Source organism: Miniopterus schreibersii, assembly GCF_964146895.1.
Source record: "Miniopterus schreibersii genome assembly, chromosome: 6".
NCBI classification, from domain to species: Eukaryota; Metazoa; Chordata; class Mammalia; order Chiroptera; family Miniopteridae; genus Miniopterus; species Miniopterus schreibersii.
Genome location: NC_138107.1, coordinates 7,969,827 through 7,992,339, shown reverse-complemented (window position 1 = coordinate 7,992,339; position 22,513 = coordinate 7,969,827). Strand labels below are relative to the sequence as shown.

General features: G+C 48.7%; 1 protein-coding gene across 4 annotated transcripts in view; it reads right to left on the bottom strand.

Moving 5' to 3' along the window:
* Nucleotides 1-1,207: 1,207 nt before the first annotated feature.
* BRPF3 (bromodomain and PHD finger containing 3) overlaps nucleotides 1,208-22,513 on the bottom strand; it is a 33,763-nt gene continuing 12,457 nt past the window's right edge. For 3 of the 4 annotated variants that reach the window (XM_081139689.1, XM_081139688.1, XM_081139690.1), the window contains exons 6-13: nucleotides 22,201-22,513; nucleotides 21,231-21,533; nucleotides 18,610-19,116; nucleotides 15,742-15,835; nucleotides 11,815-11,912; nucleotides 8,924-9,021; nucleotides 4,939-5,093; nucleotides 1,208-3,500 (exon numbers count right to left, since the gene is read on the bottom strand). In XM_081139689.1, coding sequence (XP_080995815.1) covers nucleotides 3,317-3,500; nucleotides 4,939-5,093; nucleotides 8,924-9,021; nucleotides 11,815-11,912; nucleotides 15,742-15,835; nucleotides 18,610-19,116; nucleotides 21,231-21,533; nucleotides 22,201-22,513 — 1,752 coding nt within the window. In that variant the 3' untranslated portion in view covers nucleotides 1,208-3,316. The remainder of the gene's footprint in view (nucleotides 3,501-4,938; nucleotides 5,094-8,923; nucleotides 9,022-11,814; nucleotides 11,913-15,741; nucleotides 15,836-18,609; nucleotides 19,117-21,230; nucleotides 21,534-22,200) is intronic. The other variant, XM_081139691.1, reaches the window with a different exon arrangement.

Below are 22,513 nucleotides of genomic sequence, written 5' to 3'. Positions count from 1 at the left end.
ACAGGGCTCATAACCCCGATATTGCCTGGGCAGCTTGGTGGCTTCCAGTCTGATAGAATGGGGGCAGTCATTAGCTGGAATATACACCATCTCCGAGCCCTGCCTTCGCTTCAGCCACTTCATGGATTTCCATCGCCTTCTCCTATCCTTGCCTGCCGAGATCCCACCCGTCCAGTCATTTTTCAACTTTGCTTTCAATGTGTTTTATTGTGAGCTTGTAAGTTTGCTCTAAATGCCTTTGCAATTCAAAATATAAATTCAAATAGGGATTTTTCACTCCATTTTTCAAGGCCTGAACCAACTGCTTCATTCTTCTGGAAGTCTTTGTTATTCCCCCAACCAAACGTGTCTCCCAAACTCTTCCCTGCCAGCTGGACCATCCGGCCAGGGCCTGTACTTTGTTCAAAGTTTTAACAAGTTGAGGATGTTCACACTTTAGTGACTTCAATGACAAGAATTTCTAAAGTCCTGTTGAGGTGATCAGGAGACCCGTGTCCTCCTGTCATACCACTGAGACAAGCCCAGGAGCCAGGCAGGACCAGAGAGAACGGGGTTGGGGAAAAGCCACCCTCTGGCAGCCTGCCCCTGGGAACTCTCCCCCGGCTCTTTCTCTGAGATGTTCCTTTCCAGAAATTTTGGAGCCACAGCCCCTGAGGGAGGGGAGAGAAGTACAGGACGGGCCAGCATAGCCTTGGAATGTGAGCAGCCCACGAGAAAAGCCCTGGCCAGATCCTTGTCCGAGGATCCTGCCACCATTTCTTGGCTGGCTGACCTTGGACAAGTCTTCTAATCGTGGTAGGTTTCCTCATCTGCAAAATGAAGACCCAATAGGCTCAGGGATCCCTAATGGACACAGGGACGACGGTAAGGAGGCGTGAGCATCCCAGAGTTGAATTCCCCACGCCTGGTGAACGGGACATGTCCAAAGGCCACGTCTCCCAGTAAACGAGCAGATGCTCCTAACGGAGCACAGCCACCGGGAAGAGGCGGCATGGGAGCCAGGCTGGGCCTTCCAGAGCTCCCAGAAGGCGCCCATCTCCACCCCGTGCCAGGGGTCCAAGAGACAGAGCCCTCTCCAGCGGGGAGCCCACAGCAGCTAGACAACCCCATTCTTAGTGGCCCCTGGCCTTCTGAGGAGGGAGGGGGTTGCAGGAATTAAGAAGAGAGGGGCAGCCGCCACAGATGACACCAAACATGACACAGCAACTGCTGCCCATTAGAACATTTATTTCTCAGAGAGAAAATAATTTCAGACAGTCATATTATAGTAGGTAAAATTAACTTCTGTATTCTTTACAAGCATAGATTTTTCTGTTTATTACCTCTCTTATACCATCTGTTATAAACAATTCTAGAAAGCAAATAAAGTCACTTTCTACAATAAATAGAGCATCATGTGCTTCACAGCAGACGCGACTGAGACACGCAGGCCCCATGCCACAGCAGGATCTGAGCCGTTTCCCATTCTAAAAGAGCAGTTTTAAAAATGAGACTCAGAGAGAGACTGAAAGATTGAGAGAGGAGAAAAAAAAGAGCCTAAGAAAGAGAAAGTGTTGGAGGGAAGAGATAGACACAGAAAGAGAAACAAAGCCCCGAGATCTTACAACACAGGTTGAGACGAAGGTCACAGAGTCCACAGCCGACTGACTACCTGGGGAGGGGGGTGCATTGGCTCCTTTAAATAAACCACACTGTGTGCACTTAAAATACTCAGCCACACAATGGAGGGCTCTAGTAATGGAAACTATAGGCCTGAATAATTTAGAACAATATTTTACAATTATGTACACCATGTCCTTCCCTAGCCATATGCTGCACTGTATTTTTAGTATTTTACAAAATCCAAAACCCCATCCTTTGTGTTATAGAGAGTTTTGCTGGTTCCCTTTAAAACTCTGGCTCCTGTCCCAAATGTTTAAGAAGTTGTGGTGGTTGGTTGACTGTATTTTTAAAAACTCGTGCGTGTAAAAATGGCAGTGATCTCCCCAGTGACTTCGTTTTGTCCAAAACTCCCCTATGAAAAATTTAAAACAATTAAAAAGAACGTCAGGTTAAAAATCAACATGGCAATCAGTGGCCTGCAACCTGGCCCCGCGACTTTGGTGCTTAAGAGGTGAAAGGAAACATCCAGAGAACAGACATCGAAGCCTCTGAAAGTTGTGGTTTGTCAGCTTCCCTGTTTCACAGCTTTTTTATTCCTTCCGTTTTTGAGGTGATGGTGGGGATGGGGTGGAGGAGAAAGAGGGAGGGGGACAGAGGGTCTGAAATAAAAGCGCTGGCGTCTCTGGGGTTGGGAAGCAGGGGCGGCGGAGGCCGTGCAGGGCAGAGCACAGGACAGGAAGACACTGCACTGCAGGCACCGCGCCATCCATGGTGGTGGATGGGGCCCAGAGGCCACCGTTGCAGAAAAGCCCACGAGGAGCGGAGAGGAAGAACGATGGGGCAGACCCAGCTCCACCTCAACAACCCTCAACATCCGAGTGGGCAGGTGGACACTCACGTGTCCAGCCTGTCTGCTGACAGGAGCCGCCCAGCCTCAGCCTGCCTCTTGACAGGACAGGACGAGGGCAGGAGGGCCCCTGCCTCAATTCAAGGGGGAAGCTCTCACAGCCTGGCCTCAGCTGTGAGTCCGCAGATGTGAAGGTCAGTGGGAAGGGGTACAGCCGGGGGGCAGGGGTGCGTGTGCTGGTGGAGGGGTCACGGTAGGCTGGCCTCTGTTCTGGGCCCCCAGGCAGAGGCACTCACCTAGCATAGCAGCTGGCCTTAAAGGGACTGAGACGTAAAAACAAAAAGACCAATTTGGTGATGGTTTCTGTCAGTTTGGCACAAGAGAAAGAAAAGGAACATGGGGAAAAGACTGGGCAGAGGTGCAGAAGATGGGACAGGGAAGAGGTGTGAGGATGGGTGATAGGGGCGGGGTGAGCTCACTGAGATCCCCCACGGGACCCTGGTGTATCCACAGCACCTCTGGGGGTCAATTTCAGAGCCTCACTCACCCTGAGGTGTAGTTAATTGGGAGTGGGGTGGAGGGGACCAGGCACACCTTGAGAAAGAGCCCAGGACCCTTTGCCTTCTGGGGCCAGGTCCACCTCCTCGCTGGGGCTCAAGCTATTTCTACTTCTAACTGGTTCTTCAGTGGACCAGCCCCTGAGGGAGCTCAGGTGGGAGTTTTTGGCACACAGCAGGCTCGCCAGGGGAACCATGCAGTTCGTCAAAACTGGGGACTTGCCCTTGGAAAGGACCCAGCCCCAACAGTCCCTGGCCTGCTATGAAAGGGGGATGGAGGCAGGGCGGGCAGACAGGCCAGGCCCTGCCCTTACAGGTAGCTGGAGGTGACGAAGGAGTGGGGCCCGCGGACACGGCTCAGATGGATCATTGCTCGGTCATAGGCCACCTGCACGGACTTGCGGATGCTAGTCTTGCGACCTTCCAGCATCTTGAGCTTGTCCACGGTGTCTTCCACGCCCAAGGGCAGGACTTTATCTCTCGGAAGCCACTGCCTAAAATACAAGCACAGTAAGACGCCTGGGCCATGGTGAGTTGGTCCCACGAGGGTGCTCCTCAGGGCCTACTTGCCCAGGACCAGCAAAACAATGGGGGACAGGCAGAGGGAGGCAGATTGGGATACCCCAGACAGGAGGTCACCAGCAGACTGGTTTTTGCAGTCAGGCCCTTCTGTCTGCTCACTCAGCCTAGGGAGTTATCAGGGCCCAGGAGCCAAGACAGGTCCATGTGTGCTGCCCATGGGCTGGCTGAGCCATTGGAGGGCTCTGAGCCTGGCCCTGCGCTGCAGAGTCAGGGAGCTCTGGTTAGGAAGTGGGGCTGATGCCAGGCATCAATGAACTGATCCCTCGTGGGGTCTGAACCTGGTGTTTTAAAAAACAACATCCCCAGGTGAATCTAACATGTGGCTAAGAGCCCAGCCTTCAGAGTCAGATCTTAGCTTGTATTCCAGTTCTAACTGTGGGACCGGCTCTCGGGCCTCCCCTTCCTTGGCTGCAGAATGGAGGGCGGGTACCAATGAATATTTAAATGAGAATTAAATGAGATCACATGTGTAAAGTGATTCACATTAAGGACACAGAGCAATCGATAAATGGTAGCTGGTACCATTATCATCATTTTTATTAACTACTCCAATTTCCTTATTCAAAGGTGAAAGAACCCCCCTGCCGGTGCTAAGAGAAGCCAAGTGCTCACCAGCAATGAATAAGGAAGCCCCTGTGGTGGGCCCTGCGTGGCCCAGGGCCCTGGCCCCAGGTCTGAGACTTGTATTCCCACAGTCACTGGATGGACTGGCAGCTGACAGGCTCTCAGCTGAGTTCTCTCCAGGAATCACCCTCTACCAAGGGAGCTGCCTGGCCCAAGGTCACTCTTCCCCAGGGGAAGCTGGCATTCAATGAACTAGTTGATGTGGGGGCACAAAGGCACAGCTTCCATTTCTGACATGGCTCACCAGCCACCCAGCTCCAGAGCTCTCCACATCAGCCGAGGCTTCTGTAGCATGAGCAGTTCAACATTTTCTCCTCGCAATCCTGCATCCCTCATCCCCACAGCTCTCCCCAATGTTGTGTCCCTCATCCCCACAGCTCTCCCCCTCAATGCTGCGTCCCTCACCCCCACAGCTCTCCTCCTCAATGCTGCGTCCCTTGCCCCCACAGCTCTCCCCAGTAAGCCTCCTGAATCAAATGTCCATGTCAGAATTTTCCCAGGGAACCTGATCTCAGTTACTGTTAACACTGCTAATCAGTGTTAGCAACCCTGAGTTACTGCTAACACAGCAAGTGCAGGCCAGCGGCTGGCAACTGACGCCTCACCTTCCTGGGGCAGAGGCAGGGTGACTGAGTCTGAGCCCCTCCATGCCTCTCCCCAGCACGTGGAACCTGCACAGCCCGGCCCGTGCCCTGGCACACCTTCCTGGCCGCAGCGCCCACTCACCAGGTGCGCTTGTTGTCAAAAAAGAGGACAAGGAATAGCTTCTCTCCAGCCTCGGCCTGCCTCTGCTCTCCCAGCTTCAGCACGTCCAGTGGGGGCACGGGGATGGGGACGCCGTTGTGCAGGAGGCCCTCCCGGGGCATCTTGGGGTCGATGATCTGGAGGTAGGAAAGGAGATGCCACTCAGCGGGGGGCGCATGGGGTGAGTGGGGCGGCCTACTCCAGGATTAACCACTAAACTGCCCCGCACCAAAGCTATGCAGGGGCTTGGCTAGGCCCGCAACCATGTGGTGGAGAGGTGGACTTCTTCGTGACCCTCAAACCCCAAAATGGGGACTCTGGCTACTTCCTGAGCTCAGCGTTCTAGCCCTCTGGCCTTGCCCAACCATCCTTTGGATGAGGGAGAAGCTTGCTCCACAAACTGTCAGGCCCAGAGCTGAAACAGGAGTAGTGGGAAACCAGCACGGAGGAGTCAGACTGACTGGGTGTCTCTGATGGCCAGGCCAGACAGGCAGACGCCCCCCTCCTGCGGTCCCTCGGGGGAGGAGCGAAGGCCATTTTCCCCCTTTAGAACCTTTGCAATCACTTGAGATGCTCAGGGGCCTTCCCAGACACCATGGCTGTGAAGAGGTTCTGCATCATCAGGAGGACCATCCCTCGGTTCTAACCTCACAGAGCCTCTTCCGGGTGTGTGGACCAGGCACGCTTGTGACACCTCCATGGTAAGATAAGAGAGAAGCTAAGAGACTGAGCTTGGCGGACTACTGGAGAGAGGGGGAGAGCAGGCTGAAGCAAGGGCCGCTGGAGGAATGAATCCTCACAGCTGCTTGTTCTACCAGGGCAGGGGCTCAGCAAAATGCCCGGTGTATCAATGACAGTTCTCCAGCTCTATGGAGCACTGACAGTTACCAAAGCTCCTAATTAGTCACAATCACCATCTCGTTTCACCCTCTTACTGATGTTGAGAAGTCTCTGCCAGGTATTAGCTGGCAGAGGAAATGCCAAGCACAGAAGGACGTAGCTGCTTGAGGCCACTGCTGGGTGCAAAACCAACACCTGAACCCACTTGAGCCTCTGTTGCCCACTGCTCCCTACACAGGCGCTCTTCCGGAGCAGCTGGCCGATCATCACTGTGTGCTAAGGCCAGAGAGACCTGGAACCTACTGAGGGAGCAGCTTTCTCCAGAAATGGAGCAATCTTAATTTCTAGACCCTACCCAGGGGGCCTGTTCTCACAACAAACCGCTCTTTTAGTTACCTTTGGGTGTCTGCCAGCCTCTCTACATCCCTCTCAAGACAAGCAGCTGAAAGTAGGTGCTCTGGTTAAGAGTTTACTCCAAGGAAGAACCACGCCTACCCTGCCCCCCGCTGTGTGATTCGTTCAAAACTCGATCTCCTAGTCTCCCTGTCCTTCCTGGGACTGAAGCTAAGGGTCCTAATGGAAACCAACAGACAAGCTCTTCTGAGCTTCCTCAGTTACTGAACGTCTAAGACCCTCGGGCTACTCTGATATGTCTACCCTGGACTCATGCTGGTTCATGGGAGGAGGGGCGGATAGTGAGAAAAGTCCCACACAATCAGAAGGCAGGTGGGTAAGACTGCCACTGAAGGAGAGGTCTCCTCCCTCTTAAAGAAGACAGAGGCAAATGGGTCCCAAAATAATAAATAATGATCCATTCACTCAAATGTTATGATGATGTAAAACGACATGGATATAAAGCTTGTGATAAACTTTAACATAATAAATGTGTACATACACTATTACAGCTGCAATATGTAAACAACAAACAGAAGGAAAAATACAAAATGCTTACAGTTCACATGCTAGAATGGTGGGGATTTATATGGCTTTTCTCTATTTTCCAAAACTACTATAATGTAGTTACTTTTATAGGAAAAAACACACACATTTTTTAAAAAACAAGAACCACCCCCCAAATTTAAAAATTGTATATCCACTATGGATGTAAATACAGCTAGCTGATCCATGAACACAGTGGTTAGGGGTGCCGACCTCGTGTGTAGGCGAAAATCTGTGTATAACATCTGACCCCCCAAAAACTTAACTACAGTTGTCCTTTGCATCCACGAGGGATTGGTTCTAGGACCCCTATGGTTACCGAAATCTGTGGATGCTCAAGTCCCTTATACAGTCAGCCATCCCCATCTGCAGATGCGAAACTTGGATATACCGAGGGCCAACTGTATATTTACTGAAAAAATCCAAGAGTAAGTGGACCCACACACTTCGAACCCATCTTATTCAAAGGTGAACTCTACATATTTAAGTAAGCACAGGAGAGCATAAATCAAAATAAAAACACAGGTTGTGTTTAGGTGATTGGATTTCCAGGTGGTGGTTGAATTTCTTTAATCATGAAAGAAAATGTATCATTAAGAAGACAATTAGAAAGAAAAGAAAAACAAGACTAGTTTTAGAGGCTTTTTTTGCAGTGAGATTTTAAAAAACCAAAACCCAAACCGGCACAGCCTTAATCACTTCTTCGATGACTAAGCTGGAGTCTCAGGAACAGCAGGGCACAGAGCAGTGGGAAGATAGCCCTGGACCAACCTCCTCAGAGGCTGAGGACAGTGTGGATCCTGCCACCTGCCAGTGCTAAGGAGGAATCGAGGCAGGCAGCCTGGGTTCCAATATGCCTCCAGCCAGCTGTATAACCTTTGGAGCTGTGGTTTCCTCACCTGTCCATAAAGGATCAGAGTTCTTGCCCTCCTTTACCTTAAGAGGCTACTTGAAAGAGTCACAGACATGAATGAGCTGGGATCAGTCTAGAGCTGTGTGTGCATGCATGAGGTTGGTGAAGTGATCCTCAAACCTGGCTACGGATCATCTGGAAAGCTTTTTAAAAAAGATTCATGTCTCAGTCTGGCTTCAGATAGTCTAATTTAATATTCCTGAGATGGAGCCTCAGTATCTGCATTAAAAAATTCCCCTGGATGATTCTGACGTGCCCCAAAGGTTAGAATCAGCATCTTGCAGGGCCAGATGAACATTACCTCCCCAATACAAAAAGAGCTCTAAGAAATAACAATCAAGGTCATAAAAATGGAATTTTTAGCTACTGCTGGTGGGAATATAAACCAGAACTTTCTAAAGAGCAACCTGGCAATTTGTATCAGAATATGTATAGACTTTGCCTCAAGAAGGCACTCCTAAGAATTCCCTGTAAAGAAATAATCAGGGATGTGCACAAAGGCAAAGTTACAATGATATTTATTACTGGCTTTTTATCATCGTGAAAAAATCGAAACATTATAAATGAGCAATTAGGCAGTGGTTAAAATAAGGTAAGTACATGCACACAACTGAAGACAATGCAGCCACTAAAGTGATGTTGCTGAAGAGTGTGATGGCGTAAGACATGCAAGCGCATGGTGTGCTGTTAAGTGAAAGGGAGGCTAAACAGACTATGGGCTCATGTATATGCATATCTCTGCGTTAAACAAAAAAAAGCCTGAGTAGATACACACCGAGGTCATCTATGAACAGTGGGACTATGGGTGATTTTGAACTTGCTCAAAACATAGGCATCACACATTTTAAGCCCTGGCTCAAATGCAACCCTGCCACTTAATAGCTAGATGACATGGGTAACAAACAGATCCTCAGTTTTTCCGCCTACAAAATGAAAATAACCATACCTTCCTCAGTATTTCAAGAACTTAGCATGACAAATGTTTAATAAAACATCTAAACATAATTAGCAGCTTTAAAAATTCTCTACGATGAGCACGTATTACTTTTATGCATTAGCAAAGAAATCCCTAAGAGCTCCAGTCTCTGTTTCCCCAAGCTGGAAGCCTTGCTGGTTTGACCCACCCAAGGCTGGGCTAAAACCGTTCTGCAGCTGAAGGCGCCCTGACTCCCACCGCACTCTGATGGCTTGATCCAATCAGATAAGCCCCTGGGGCAAGGCAAGGGCCAGAACAGCCCAGGGGAGGGAGGAGGGTGGCATCTGGGGTAGACTCACCAAGGCAGGGTAGGAGGGATAGCCTCGGCACTTGGCCCACACCAGCTCCAGGGGCTCCAGGTCTCCACGGTCTTCAAAGGGCAGCAGGAGGCTTCTGCCTGGGGGTGGGGGAGGGGAGGAGACAGTGCCCAAAGGGGGCTTGGAATGGTGCCCAGGAGGCCTGCCTGTGGCCTCCATTTGACTGGGGCAGCCTAGGAATGAGTCAGAAACATCCCCTCCACCCTTCCTAGTCCCTGCCCCTTCCTTGGAAGTTCTTAGACTAGATTAGGGGTTGGCAAACTTGTTCTGTAAACGGCCAAAAGAGTAAATATTTTAGGTTTGTGGGCCACATGGTCTCTACTCAACTCTGCTTTGCAGCAGGAAAGCAGCCATAGATAATCTATAAATGGATGAGTGTGGCTGTATCCCAATAAATCTTTATTTTTGGACACTGAAATTTGAATTTCTTGTAATTTTCATGTTACAAGATTTTTTTTTCCCAATCACCTGAAAATGTAAAAATCATTCTTAGCTCATGGGCCCTACAAAAACAGGCAACAGGCTATACTTTGCTGACCTATGGATGGTGTTCCTTGGAAAAATAAAACTGCTTCATTACCAGGGCCCCTGGGAAAAGACCCATCGCCCAGCTTGGGCAGAATCACAGACTGCTCTCTGGGCCTCCTCAAATGGGGAGTCCTCATGATGGAGGCTTCATGGAAAAAGATGACTGGGACAGACTTCCCAGTAAAACCACTTGCTAAATGAGTTCTCTTCTGGCACAGCCACGCCTAGCCACAGGTCACCTGGATGCCCAGCACTCAGCAGAGCCAAGCAGGTGTGCAGGACCCTCCCCTGCCTACTTTTACCAAACCTCACACTGGGTGTCCTGCCTAGGGCAGGCCCTTCTCTTCAGTTTCCTTTGTTCTGTAACCAATGCACTGGCACATATGAATGGGTGCTTCACAAAAGCTTCTGAACACACAGAGGAAGCTCCCTTCCCCTCCCCACATCTATAACCTGGGAAGGGGAGGTTACCACACTCACCCAAGGAAAAAGGCCCAAATCTCACACACAGTAGAAATTGTGTTTCTAAGGAAACATTATCACCCCCATTTATAATTTTTTTAAAATGTACTACTAATAATGAGATATTATTTCTACCAGTTGAGTCAACAGCAAGAACAACAAAAAGATAAAACCCAATACCACAGAGGCGGGCTGCAGGGGAACTGCAGTACATGCACACACAGCCGAGGCAACTGCAGCCCAGGCCAGTCCCCAGCATGTAATTTGATCTAAGTCTCAAGAGCCATAAAAAAAAATGTATGAACCATCTGCTCCAGTAAATTCCTTCCCTGGGAACTTAGTCAAAGAAAATAACTTTAAAAACAAATAAAAGGATTTTGAAGAAAAATATGGGTTCACTATGTATAATGTTAAAATTGGAAATAATCAAGTGTCTAACAACAGAACTGTTCATTATAATGCACTGATTGAAAGATACATTGTTCCGATGATGAAGATATATAAAGATTATGTCAATATGAAGTATGAGATAACACTGAAAAAATACAAAAGAGCATGTGTTTTAGATTAGCATTTTGTTAAAAACATGTCTGAAATGAACAGAAGGCAACACAGAAATGAAGACAACTATGTTAAGGTGATGAAACAGTGGGAGGTCAATTTCCTTCAGCATCATTTTAATAAGTATGTAGTTTTAAAAATAAGAATAAAATGTCAAAATGTCACCAGCAGCAGCACAAAGTACATGCCAATTCACTCTTGATTTTTTATCTAGACGTGAGCCTTGCCTCCTGGGTACTGACAGTCAGACAGTAATGAAACACGCAGGCTTGCATTCATCAACACACATACAAGAAAAAAGTCATGCCAAGGGAAGATTATGCAGTTGGGAAAAGGAAAGAGGCGAAGGAAAGCTCTGCAGCCTGTGTGTTAAATGAAAGCTTCAAAGACAGGCATCCAGAGAGTGCACACCTGCCCCAGATGGCTGGACAGGTGCTCAGAGAATAGCCCGCTCTGCAGCTGCTCGTCCTGAGCACCACCCAGGCCCCGCTCTGCCCTTTATTCCCTTGGTCTAAGGAAAGACCCATACATTTCACTGTTTGGACCAGCTGCAGTGTGTGTCATAAGGGGAGGGCTGGAAGAACTGGATCACATGAAGTGACAATCACGTGTGAGATTCAGGGATACAGGCTATCACTGATGACTCCAGGGAGGGAAGACGGGCAGTATCTATCGAGATTAAAAATGCACACTTCTTTCAATACTGCAACTCCACTTCTACAGATATAGGCCCCACGGATACAAATGACCTGTGTACAAGGTTGCTCATGGCAACACGGATTATAACATAACATCGGTGAAAACAATCAAAATGCACATTGGTGGAGGATTGGCTAAGTAAATGGTGGCACTCCCGTATAAAGGGACATTAGGCAGATGGTAAAAACCACAGAAGGATCTCTAAGATACATTATTAACTGCAAAGAAAAAAAGCATGGTTTAGAGGGACATGTGCAGAGTAGACTTCTCTAGTCACTCTCCTACATGTACATATGAGTTTTGGCTTGTTTAAGGATTAAATTTGCAAAGACACGAAAGAAACTGCTAACAGTGGTTGTCCTGGGGAGGAGAACACTGGTTTTTCATTATGCACTCTTTTGTACCTTTCTGATTTTTGTTACCATGGACATACATTACCAATTCAAATTTAAGATCAACTGAGGGGAAAAGAAGAGTATGAATGACCTGGGAAGGAAGACCATCTCCCTGACCAGTGCCCAAGGGTTTAGAGGAGCTCAGGGTCTTGCCAGGCCACAGAGCTGGTTCTTTGGAAGGCCTGCCACCCCCCCACCCCCCAAATCCACCTGTACATTTCTCCTCACCTGAGCCACTGTAGTCACAGTCTCCGTTCACACTTTCCAGGAAGGGCACTCGAGACAGGGCTGGCTTCCCACGACTGCGTTTGGGAGGCATCAGACCACTGCATACAAAGCAGGGAGGGGACAGGAGAAATGAGCAATTTCAATGACTAATACCCCCACTCCCGCTCTCTCATGGCTGACAGGAGTGGAGCTGCATAAACCCTTCAAAGAGAATGGTATCTCGCCTTCCCCTAAAAACTCACACTAAGCCAGGATATACTTCAGAAAGTTCCTATGAAGCTTTGGGGAGCCATTTCATCCATGTGGAAGGACTAAATCTGGGAAGAGATGCCCGCTCCCCTGTTTGGAGACCTTGGGCTTCATCCAGAGCAAAGGTCATCTCAGGCACTTGGGGAGGGTCCATCTCACATCTGCTCAGAACTCTTTGTTCTGTGGTTTCAAATTGCTTCGTCTTTAGAAACCAATTTATTTTTTAGACGTACAAAAATCTGCCTCTTTCCCAAATTTTCTATAAAGGACACATCTTACTTCTTCAATTGGAAAAGAAATTTTTAAATTGGAAAAATCCACTTCTCACTTCCACTTTATATCTTTGAATTTTTAGGACAAAGATGGACTTTTTTTTAACATGGCTACTGCAAGGAGGTAAAAAAATATATTAAACAAAGACTCAAAGATAATAAGCAAAAATGAGAACAGTAACACTAGAGTAATGGTATAACTTGAATCCACACAGGTATCAGTATTTTTAAATAGCTCCCGATGTAATTCTAACGTACAACCACCGTTGGGAGTCTCTGGGCAAGAATAATGTGACTAGGGCTTTCTTTCCAACCAAAGTTTATAAAATATTACCACTATATAATTTTTCCAACTAAAAAAAATGCTTAAAAGACAAGCCAGCAATTTGCATAACAGAAATGCTTAAGAAATCTCTGGTGGGATAAGAGGAGGCTGGGGTTAGGACTGGTTGGAGAGTAGGGTACTCCTGTTTTATCGAATCATAGCTGACTTTATCATGTCTTAAACAGAATACCTGCACAACCAGCTCAATGAATCAGAATCCTTCAGTAACTAGTAGGTTGGGAACTTTTTTCCTGCTAGTTAAAATGAGGGCTTGTTTGGAAAAACGCAAAGAACACCCAGTTCACATTTAGGCTTCAGTTCCTACTCACTCTACAAAAATCTGTCACTGAGATTAGAGACTCTGAGGCCTTATAAAAATGTAAGGTACTAGTAGTTTCATTAGGAAAGCCTTTCAAAGTTCACATCATGGATCTGGGAAGACTGTCAAATACAAGAGAAGAGGGCCCAGCAAAGTGGTTAAGAGATTAAACTGGGGAGCCAGACTTCCTGGGTTCAGAACCTGGCTCTTTACTCTAGTTCTGTGACCTTGAGCAAGTTACTTAACCTCTTTGAGGCCTGTGTCCCTCATATGCTGTGTAAGTATTTAATGGGTTAATACACAGGAAGCACTCAGTACAGCACATACCAAACACTCAATAAATGGCAGTTCTATAATGAATACTACATGCAGCGCAGTAAATTTTAATGTTTCACTTTAAATATTATAAACTACTAATGTACTATCAAATGATGAGCTCTGAGAAGGATGAGCTCAATGAAATGGGATGCAACACCAAAACTAGGTGTGTGTTTTCCAGTTTCATAGGAAAAAGCACAAGTGTGCCCTAGCCGGGTGGCTCAGTTGGTTAGAGCATCGTCCCAATAGGCCAATGTTGCAGATTCCATCCCCAGTCAGGGTACATATAAGAAGTAACCAATGAATGCATAAATAAGTGAAACAACAAATCGATGTTTCTCTTCTTCTCTCCATCCCTTCCTCTCTCTCAAATCAATAAATAAAATTAAAAATAAAGAAAAAGCCAGGCCAGGCATGGCTCAGCCATTGAGCATCAACCTAGGATTCAGGAGATCACCATTTGATTCCCTGTCAGGGCACAAGACCAGGTTGTGGGCTCAATCCCCATGACTCTCTCATCACTGATATTTCTGTTTCTCTCTCTCCCTCTCTTTTCTTTCTGAAATCAATAAAGATATATTTAAAAAAAACAACAAAAAAGCACAAGTGACTTGATCATGGCCTGCATTTTAGCCCTCTCTCCCAAGTTACCCTGGCCTAAGCAGACAACCCAACCTATAATTACTTTGTCTGCTGGCTTAACATTCAACTCTGCCCTCCAGAAGATAAGCTCCATGAGAACAGACACCTTATCAGTGCCTAGAACAGTTCCTGGCTCATAGTAGGTGCTCAATTAATGACCACATGGAAAGACAGTACAGCCCTAACCTGTTCAGAAAATCATCAGAACAGATAAACCAAGGGCCATGGGGGGGGGGGGGGGATTAGTGACCAGAAATTCTTTCAAGGTTCTAATTCTGGGATTATATGATTCCAATTGAATTAATAAGATGGTCCTTTATATACCTGTCACCACAGCATAGGAAAAAAAAAGAAAAAACCCCTGGCTGCTGGAGTCCCTGAATCTCCTGTTTTAAACCTTGAAATTCCACCAAGTTAAAGAGGAAATGCCTTCCAAGGGCATGGTTTCCACGTTGAGTAGGGCCCCAGAGAGATCAGTGGCACTGGACTAAAGGTCTGCACAACAGCACACACACGAGAGCCTGGGCTGGCTTGCTTTCTGTGTTTCAGAGCTGGGAAGTGTCCTTCACAGAGGGGAGTGCCCAACTCACCTTCAACCTTTAGTCAAAGTGTAGAAGGGGACACTTTGGTACCCTACTCCTACCCCAACTCCAATGAACTGGATTTCCAGACACCATATCTTTGAAGGGAGTCAGGAACTCCAACCCAGGAACAGGCTAGAAGCATCTTATGAGTCTGAAATCTCTGTCTCTTCTCTGGTAACTGTGTTCTTTCCCATCTATTCCCCCTATATCTCTAGAGGCCACTACATGGGAGGGAGTAAGATAGGGCAATTATGAGGCTTGGTGGAGAGGAGCCACTGAAAGCCAGGCCCTACCACAGTAGGCACCAGTCTAGGCCCAAGGGGTAACCAGGGGCCTCCTGTGGTCCCACCAGGAGCCCAGCAGCCAGTGTAGAAAGAGCACCTGACAGAACACACACCCAACCTGCCTTGAAGGTGCTTCAAACACAGACACATAATGTTCTGGTTCTCTTTCCCTCAGGACCACCTGCCCTACTCTGAGTCCAGAATCCACTCAGCAGCCACATGGAGGGACCATAACGTTAGCCTTCAGGACAACTCACTTCTCCTCTGTGGTACTGAGGGTCTCCGAGTCTTATACTCCCTGGTTTCTTGTAGAGCTCACAAGACAGAGCAGGGGTTCAATGAACTCTTGGACACAGAAGAAACTTTACAGCTCTGGTATAAAAAATCCTTCCTTCAGGTAAAAGAATGGAAAAAGAAACCCATTCCCCCCCAACTCAACGATGATAGAAGAGCTGGGACCTTTGTCTAATAAAAGGCAATTCCAAATTTCCTATCAGCTCATTTCTTATTCCCATAACACACCTCTAAAGGAGCCATAGCTATGATGCTCCAAGACAAAGGGCGAAACCATGTCTGTAATAAGCTGGGTTATCTGAGTGGGTTGGGGACGGATGGGGGATTGGCTCAAATATTAACTTCTCTGGGCAATAGAGATATAGCTGGCCCCGCCCTCTAGAGCCAAATTCAACTCCACAAACCCTGTAAAGCATCAGCATCACCCCTCCCCTCCTAGTCTGATCAGGCCTGAGAGTCAAGGGTCAGGCTGTTTCCTAGGAGTTACCAGAGTTACAGACCAGAGGCCTCTGGAAACAGCAGGGGTGGGGGAAGAAAAAAATCTGAGATAAGCAGAAAGAGGTTCAATCTGTAGCTAAACAGAGAATAAAGGGAGAGGTGGTGAAGCTGCCAACAAAGCTTGGGGGACAAGTGTTCTTACCTGCAAGCTTCAAATGCCAGTCCACCACTGAGGCCCAAGCTACATTCCGAGTCAGACCCGCTTTCGGCGTGTTTTCCAAACCCATTGGTTACGCCTGCCAAGGACACACAGAGTGAGCCTGAGTGCAGAAACCCCCCTTCCCCTGAACCTCGCTGCAGTGTGAAGCACCTCAGAAGGGCTCAGTGAGGAGTGGAGAATGGTTGTGCCCTCCCCTGTGGAAAACGAGTCTTGGGTGGTATAATCTGATAAAGGTTTGGGGGAAATGTTGGCTGGGGCAATGAGCAGACACTGAGTTTCCTTTCCCTTCCTCTGGTTTTACTGTAAGGAAAACACAGCACACAGCTCACTCCAGTTATTGTCATCTGGCTACAAAGGGAAATACCAAGACTTCCCCGCTCCAGCTGGCTCACAAGTCCCTGGATCTGCTTCTCATTTCAAGCCTCAATTATCAGGGAGCCTCCTCTGCCTCTTGGGGAGCCCACCCGCCTGGACTCTACAGATAAACACTCACACACCCTATCCATCACACAGCTGGCAACGGCTAGTTTCATTCTTTTGAGATGGAGTCACGGGAGGTTGGGGCAGGATAAGGGCTGTGTAACCACACCCGGAGATATCTAGCGGGCTTGTCAGGCTTGAGGATGGGGGACTTTTCAGAACTAAAGCAGATCAGATCTTCCTGGGATGGGGAGTCAGAATTCCCTGGGTTCTAGACTGGGCTCTAAAATACAGGTCCCCTTTCCTCTTTAAGCCTTGGCCTCTGCTTCTGTGAAGATAATACATTCTTACTTATGGAGAATACTATTAAGTATGAATGAGAGGAGGTCTGTTTACAGCAGGGAGCCCTTCGGAGGCAAATGAAGACTATATGCTCACCTCAGGGACACACCTCTCATCTGCTGTGAAGGCTTCAACTCTCCTCTCTATCTTGCTAATTCTTAACCACAATCCAGAGTGCTAAAAGTCAGAGAGCTGAGTCAAGAGCTCTAAGTCACCTTGGCCAGAAAACTGTGAGGCAAGTCACACCTGAAGAGCAGGTGTCTGAGCTCTAACACTGTGACCTCAATTTAAATCATCAAGCCAACTGTGCCTGAAGTGCTTCGTCTGTAAAGGACCAACACCTGTTTCTGTGAAGCTCAATGAAGGGTGTCCAGAAGCATTCCTGAGCTCTGGGCAACTGGGTTAGAGGAGGAACAGATTCTAGCGGTGTCCCCAAGCAGCCGGCCCTCTCAGGTTCGATGAGCCTGATGTCCAGCTTCCCAGTAGCAGGACTTGTCCTTTTTAGTGCACACTATTCTCAGTGCCGCTTGGCTGTGTCCAATGTGGCTGAGAGAATGAGAGCGGTAACTGCTACCATCTACTGCTACATGCCAAGTGTCTCATAACAGACCGTTCCTAATCCTAAGAGCCCTGCAAAGTAGGTATCACTAGCCCCATATTAGAAATAAGGAAACAGCCTGTTCAATTTGCCCCAGCTAATTAATTTGATACACAGCTGGTAAGGAGATGGAATTTGAACTCAGGTCTGCCTAACAGCAGGCCTCAAACTATTAACCAATCTACTGCCCTGATACAGGGAAGCTTGGGCCAGATGGGAAGGGAAGGTACTGCTGGAAACAAAACGATAGGAAGAGAGAAAAGCAGAAAAAGCATATGCTGCCCATACAGCCCAAAGCCACCACATAGGACATGAGAGGGCCATGAGAAGCAACAGCCAGGAGCAGCACCCCCCCCCCCCCCATATGCACCTGAAGCAAGTTGGCCTTCCATATCCCACTGAGACTCAACTACTCTGTCTGGAAATGGGGGCCCTGAACATTCAGGCCCACTTCGCCCCCAGCCTTGGCTCCTGACTCTCTGAAAGTCCCTCACCAAACTCTCCCTCACAGGGACTCTGTCCTTGTTTCCACACACCTGGGCCTGACCCCTTTGTCCCGTGTACTCCTTTCTACTCTGCCCTCACCCCTCAGGGCCAGGGTAGGCATCAACTCTTCATGAAGCCTTCCCAACTCCTCCAGCAGTGCTGCCTGTCCAGCACTGTGACACCTCTGCACCTCAGGAGACCATCTAGCCTCCCCACTAGCCTGTGAACCCTTCTGGAGCTGGATCTAAGCCTGACTTTTTACCCATCCCTCCCCACAACCAGCTAGTGCTGGACATACAGTAAGGATTCTTTAGTAATCGAGCCTGTTACCCACTTCTGGGACCGCATCTCCAACCACTCCTGGCTCTCTCCTGCAGCCACATTGGTTCCCTCGCTGTTTCTGACATGCAGGCATGTTCCCATCCAGGGCCTGTGTACTGGCCAGTCTGTCTCTATCTTTTTGGAACGTTCTTCTCCCAGGTACCCAAATATCTCATACCTTCAACTCCTTGAGATTTTTAGTCAAATGTCACCTCCTCAGAAAGCCTCCCCTGGCCACCCCAATGCCACCCCAGCATCCCTTATCCCCCTTCCCTTTTTCCTCTGTAACTTCGAAGATGCAATTCACTCACTTGCTTTTAGTCTATCTCCCCTCCAAGGGAGATTTTTGCCCCAGTGCCTCGAATAGTACCCAATATAACTATCTGATGAATAAATGAACTGAAATGAAATGAAGACCTATTTTATCATATACAGCTTTGCATCCCACTCAGGGGCAAAGAGAGTCCCAGACACAAACTAGCCGTCTCAAAATACTTGCTCAAAGCCCATTTCCCCAGGCCACTACTCATCACGTGCCAGCCCAACTGTGAGCTGTGGAGCTAATGCTACTATTGGTATCTGCAGGGGCCATTCGGAGGTGAACAACTGGGGGAGGTGCTGGATGGCAAGGCAAAGCAGAGAAGCAGAAGAGAAGTAGCAAGAGAAGTCACAGGCGGGGTCACCTGTTTCTTCCTCCTGCTGGGGGGACCTCTCCCCGTCACTCCCACTATAGCTCCTGCTCCTTGGCCGCTTCCGGGAGTGCTGCTCATCCTCGATGCTGGCAGGAGAGGCAGGAGAGCCCAGGGCACCGTGGTCCTCGCCATTCTCCACAGCCTCGTCTGGGCTCCTCTGCAGCTTAGCCCCATTCTTGGCCTTCTTGAAGAGGACCGAAGTGCGGCGGCCCACGCTACTGAGTGGGGCACCGGCAGCGGCGTCGGAGGCCAGGAGGGACAGTCTGTTGATGCCACTGTCACTGAGTAGGTGTTGCAAGGGCTCGGTCCCTAGCTGCAGAGGTGACTTTTCCAAAAGTTCATCTTCTTCCACCTTTCTGGGTTGCAGGAATCGGCTTGAAGGTTTGCTATCACTGATGGGTTTTAGAGTGGGGGGATCTGGAGGGGATTCTTGCTCAGACAAGGAAGGCGCAGGCCCAGTGGGCTCCAGGGTTGGTGGGGGAGGCAGTTTGGAGTCATCTGTTAGAGAAAAAGAGAACCTGCTTGAACATTTTAGAAAAAGTCTGCCCGTACGAGCCAGATAATGACACTAATAACAAAGAACTAAAAGTACTGGCTGTTACAAGGCTTGAGAAGCGTCCCAGGTCTCAGTCTGAGGTGAAGAGAAGGTAGGACTACGTTTTATCAACACTAGTCCTCAACCCTGGCCATAAATTAGGATCACCTAGGAAGTTTCTTAAAAATTTCAATGACAAGGTCCGCAGCATGCGGACACGGCGGGTCTGGGCCCCACTGGACCAAATCCACTGAAACCAAACCACTAAAGTGAGGTATTCTTTTTTAAGATTACCAGGTGAGTCTGATGAAGTGAGGGTTACAAAGCACTGCTCCACAACTGAGGCCAAAAGCCCTCTGCTTAATCAATAACTAGGTAACAGCTGCACAGATTAGGGGACTACAATTTTCATTAGACTCAAATGTTTTTTCATCTTTCAATGTATTTTGTTTCACATCACTCAAGTGAAGCAAACAGGACAGGCAGAAAGAATAAGTTTACAGATATGAAAAAGTGAGGCCAAGTAAGTTAAATCGGTGGTTCCCAAACATGTCTATTCACCTACCACCTTTTATTTTTAAGATTTTTAAATTGATTTTTAGAGAGAAAAGGGAGAAGGGGAGAGAGAGGGAGACAGACAGACACATTGATGTGACAGCAAAACACAGATCAGCTGCCTCCTGCATTCCCCCTCCCGGGAACTGAGCACATAACCCAGGCATGTGCCCTGACCAGGAATCAAATGGGTAACCTTTTGGTGCACAGGACAACTCCAACCAAATGAGTCACACAGGCCAGGCTATTTTTATTTATTTTTTAAAATTTTTATTTATTGATTTTGAGAGAGTGGGAGGGAGAGGGAGGAAGAGGGAGAGAGAGAGAGAGAGAGAGAAACACATCCATTTGTTCCACTTATTTATGCACTCATTGGTTGGTTCTTGAATGTGCCCCAACTAGAGACCGAACCTGGAACCTAGGCGTATAGGGATGACAATAACTAGCTGAGCTACCCGGCCAGGGACGAAACTTTAAAAACGGAGGCTTCCAAACCACAGCCAAGACTGCCCTAATCTGAATCTCTAGGAGGTGAGCACTGGGAATTTTGTTTGAAACCCTCTAGGAGAAGGTGTTGCAGCTGGGCCAGGGGTATGGCCCTGTGTGCTACAGCCTGGGATGGGGATACAAGTGGCATGCTGACGGCCACTTGGGGAAGCAGTAAGAGTAACAATGGACACAAAACCCTTGAAAGCCAAATGTGACCTCTCAGCCACATCCCCATTCTCTGCCAACCTAAAATAAAATGGGCCATTCCCTGTAATTTGGCCCCCTTCCCTCTGGAAATAATTCCCAACCTTCTGAACTGTGTGGATAGCAGCCCCTCCCAAGCCATAGGCTCAGATCCACGGACAGGTAGAAGGAAGACAGGTCTGTTCCCCATGAAGTGGGAAAACAGGAATCAGTTCAGGTTTCACGCTCCCGAGTCTCTGAGAATCACTTCCCCAGATGTCCTTGCAGTCTGGCCTTTCTGCATGGGACGGGCCTATAGACTCGGCCAGCTAGGGTCAAAGCCACGGGGCAGCTTGAGAACCAAGACTATCTTTAGGAACTTTCCTTTCTATCCCCCCACACCACAACCTGAACTGCTCTAAGAGCCTGTCTACATGATGGTATGAGGTGAGTTGATATTTAACTGGTATGTGCAATATGACCATATCAGGTGCAAAATACTAAAATACTCCTTTACTGGTTAATAACAGCTGCTGGGCCCCAGCCTCTGAAACTCCCTGAACCTGCCCACAATCCAGCAACTAAATATTCACTTCAGTGGCCACCCGAAGCCCACTCCAATACAACAGTAACATCTACTCTGATGAACTTTGGTCTCTATTGATTGTTAAATATTTTTAATATCTCTGGGTATACCTGGAAGTGTAACCCCCTCCGTCCAAGGGCTTCTGCTTGCCGGTAAAGGTCAGACCTAAACTCAAGGAAGGATGCTTCTATTCTGGGATTTCAGCTTAACCCTTACTTCCTTATCCTGCCCCCGGCATCCCGCCTGCCCATGACAGTCTCTCACCTCTGTCCCCATCGTCTTCTGGCTCCTCCTGCAGGGCCTGCTCCAGGACAGCCCCATCTCCCTGGGGCCCTGCTGGCAGCTCCCCATTGGACACAGTCTTGTTCACGGAGGGTGGCTGCGGTGGCAGCGGCTGTGCCAACTTCTGCCGAAGAGCATTGATCTCCCGGCGCAGCATGCGGACACGGCGGGTCCGGGCCCCACTGGACCGCATGGCACTCACCAGGTCCAGTTTCTCCAGCAGCTCCTTCAGCTGCACCTCCGGGGATAAATGGGCCCGGTTCTCTGGGATGAGGATGTTGTCCACTGCCAGGGAGAAGGGAGGACAGAAGGGGCTGAAAGACCTGCCCAGCCCAGGACAAGGGGAAGGGGCTGAATCCTTTGGATGCAAAATATTCTCCTGGAATGCCTGGGCCAGTGGCTTCCAGCAACATCACTGTGGGGCCTTGGCCCTGGCACCACTGCTGCCCTCAGGGCAGCCACAGGGAAAAGGTCAGAATCTGGGAAGCATCTGCAGGAAGCAGTCCACAGTTAACGATTATGACAAGGCAGCTTGGCAACCCCCTGGCCTGAGTGGCTGGCTGCTGCCATTGGGAAGCAGAAAGTAGGGGCAGGCAGAGAGTGGGGCTCAGAGGCAATTCCATTTTCTGGTCCTCGACCTGCACTTCACTACGCCATGCTCCAATGCGACACAAAGGGATCCAGGAGACGAAGACCCCAGTGAGGCTTTAGCTTTTCAAACAGAAAGCTAGTACCTGATTCCCCTTTCCTACCATTCAGGAAGTGCTCACTGAATTAAACTTTAGTCCTGAGAACTACTCCAGCCACAAGCAGATATATTTCAGCATGTGCCTACCCCCAGCTTTGCTCCAGGACTCTACCCTATAGCCCCAAGGCCCACTCTGATCCCTGGCTCTCTGGGTTCTGTGCCTCCTGCTAGCCCCTCTCCTCCCCACCCATCCAGGCTTCTCACCGTCTTCCCAGGAGAAGCGGTAAAAGTCCTCCAATTTGGGTGACTCGGGCAGGTGGGTGCCCCTCTCAGGGTCATAGCCGATATTTTCAGCCTGCCGTCGGGCATGCCGAAGGATGGCCCCTCCCAGATCCCGCAGGCGGACAGCTGCTCGGTGGAAAATTGTGTCTTTAGCATTATACTTCATGCAGTTGGTAACTATAAGGTTAAAGTCTTCCTCAAACTCCTCCAAGGTGTGGTACAGATGGGACTCCAGCTTCCGCCTCATAGTAGAAAAATCCATTGGCTTGGATATGAATTCCAGGTAATCTGGAAC